This window comes from Apaloderma vittatum, unplaced genomic scaffold (assembly GCF_000703405.1).
Source record: "Apaloderma vittatum isolate BGI_N311 unplaced genomic scaffold, ASM70340v1 scaffold29983, whole genome shotgun sequence".
In the NCBI taxonomy this organism is placed as follows: domain Eukaryota; kingdom Metazoa; phylum Chordata; class Aves; order Trogoniformes; family Trogonidae; genus Apaloderma; species Apaloderma vittatum.
In genome coordinates, this window is record NW_009709118.1 from 3155 (window position 1) to 4379 (window position 1225).

Genomic DNA, 1225 nt, shown 5'->3' on the forward strand with positions numbered 1-1225 from the left:
GCTGCAGTCTCGATCCATCAGCAGTGTCATGACTGCAGGATCCGCTTCAGGATGAACTAATTAAAATAAAAATAAATAAACCCAGTTCAGAGAGCTCAGAAGAGGGTTGGAACACAAGTGGGAGGAACAAAAAAAGGCAGTGACCAAAGAGCATCTACTATTTTTTGGTGTCTTCCCTAGGAGAAGCTTCTACACCAGGTTCTCTCGCTCAAACCAACGTGCCCCTCAGCTCCTCCAGAGGTGCTGGGCTTCAGCGTTGCCTCCATCTAATCAAAATAAAGTCTGCTCAACTTAGAATCAACCTACATGGATTAGAGCAATTCAAAGCAATAGGGTAAGCAGCCCACAGACTACGGAGGAAGAGTGAATTAATAGCTTCCTTCATTAAAGCTTACTTTCAAAAGAAGTCAGCAACAGAACTCATCATCACCGCTTGCTCGCAGACATTTATTTTTATATTCGCAAGAGGATGAGCGTAAAAGAAATTTATGTAGATGCTAAATCAAGGCTTTTGTTCCTAACCAGAAAGAAGTCACTCTCAGCATTTTAATTTTCTTAGAGCAGGACTGACGTCTCAGGCACTGCGCTCTTAACTCTTTTAAAAATTCGAATTATATAAGAGATTAAGGTAACAAACTCAGGTAACACTACCTGAGGAAACACCTCTTGGATCCCTCCACTCGGTTATCCCTTTCACAAGCCTCTTCACCCCACCCTGATCTCATTTGATCATGCCCGGCTTCCTGGTTGCTGCGCTCAACAAGGAGCCCAGGCCAAGACCCAGCAGCAGCAGGGTTGAGTCATCGAGTTCACCCACTATCAGAGACTATTTCATCCCTCCTGAAACCTTTCAGAGGACCTGCAGCTTCTACCTTCGCAAGACAAGCACACCAGGACAATTCCACATGGAACACTGAAAAAATGAGGCCGTTTTATTGATGATTAGACTCTGCACTGGCAACAATCATTAAGCTAATACAGACAGACTTCAATCAAAGCCTGAGCTTTGACTCAGAAGTCGTAAAGTGACATGATGCCTTAATAAATTAAGGATGTTGTTAATTCCTCTCCATCATCAACTCTTCTTCACTTGAAGTTCTTTGCAAAATCCTCTCCTTTCTTAATAGAAGCCTTCAGCTCAGCCATGGCATCAGCAACCATCTTCTCTTCAAAGGGAGTGATCTTGCCAATACCCAGGTTCTTCTCGATTCCATTTTTCTGAGGG

The 1225-nt window shown here is 43.5% G+C and overlaps 1 protein-coding gene across 1 annotated transcript in view; it reads right to left on the reverse strand.

Annotated features, from left to right (window-relative positions):
• Positions 1 to 906: 906 nt before the first annotated feature.
• MDH2 (malate dehydrogenase 2, NAD (mitochondrial)) overlaps positions 907 to 1225 on the reverse strand; it is a 6889-nt gene continuing 6570 nt past the window's right edge. The window contains 1 exon segment of the mRNA XM_009866811.1: positions 907 to 1218. Coding sequence (XP_009865113.1) covers positions 1087 to 1218 — 132 coding nt within the window. The 3' untranslated portion in view covers positions 907 to 1086.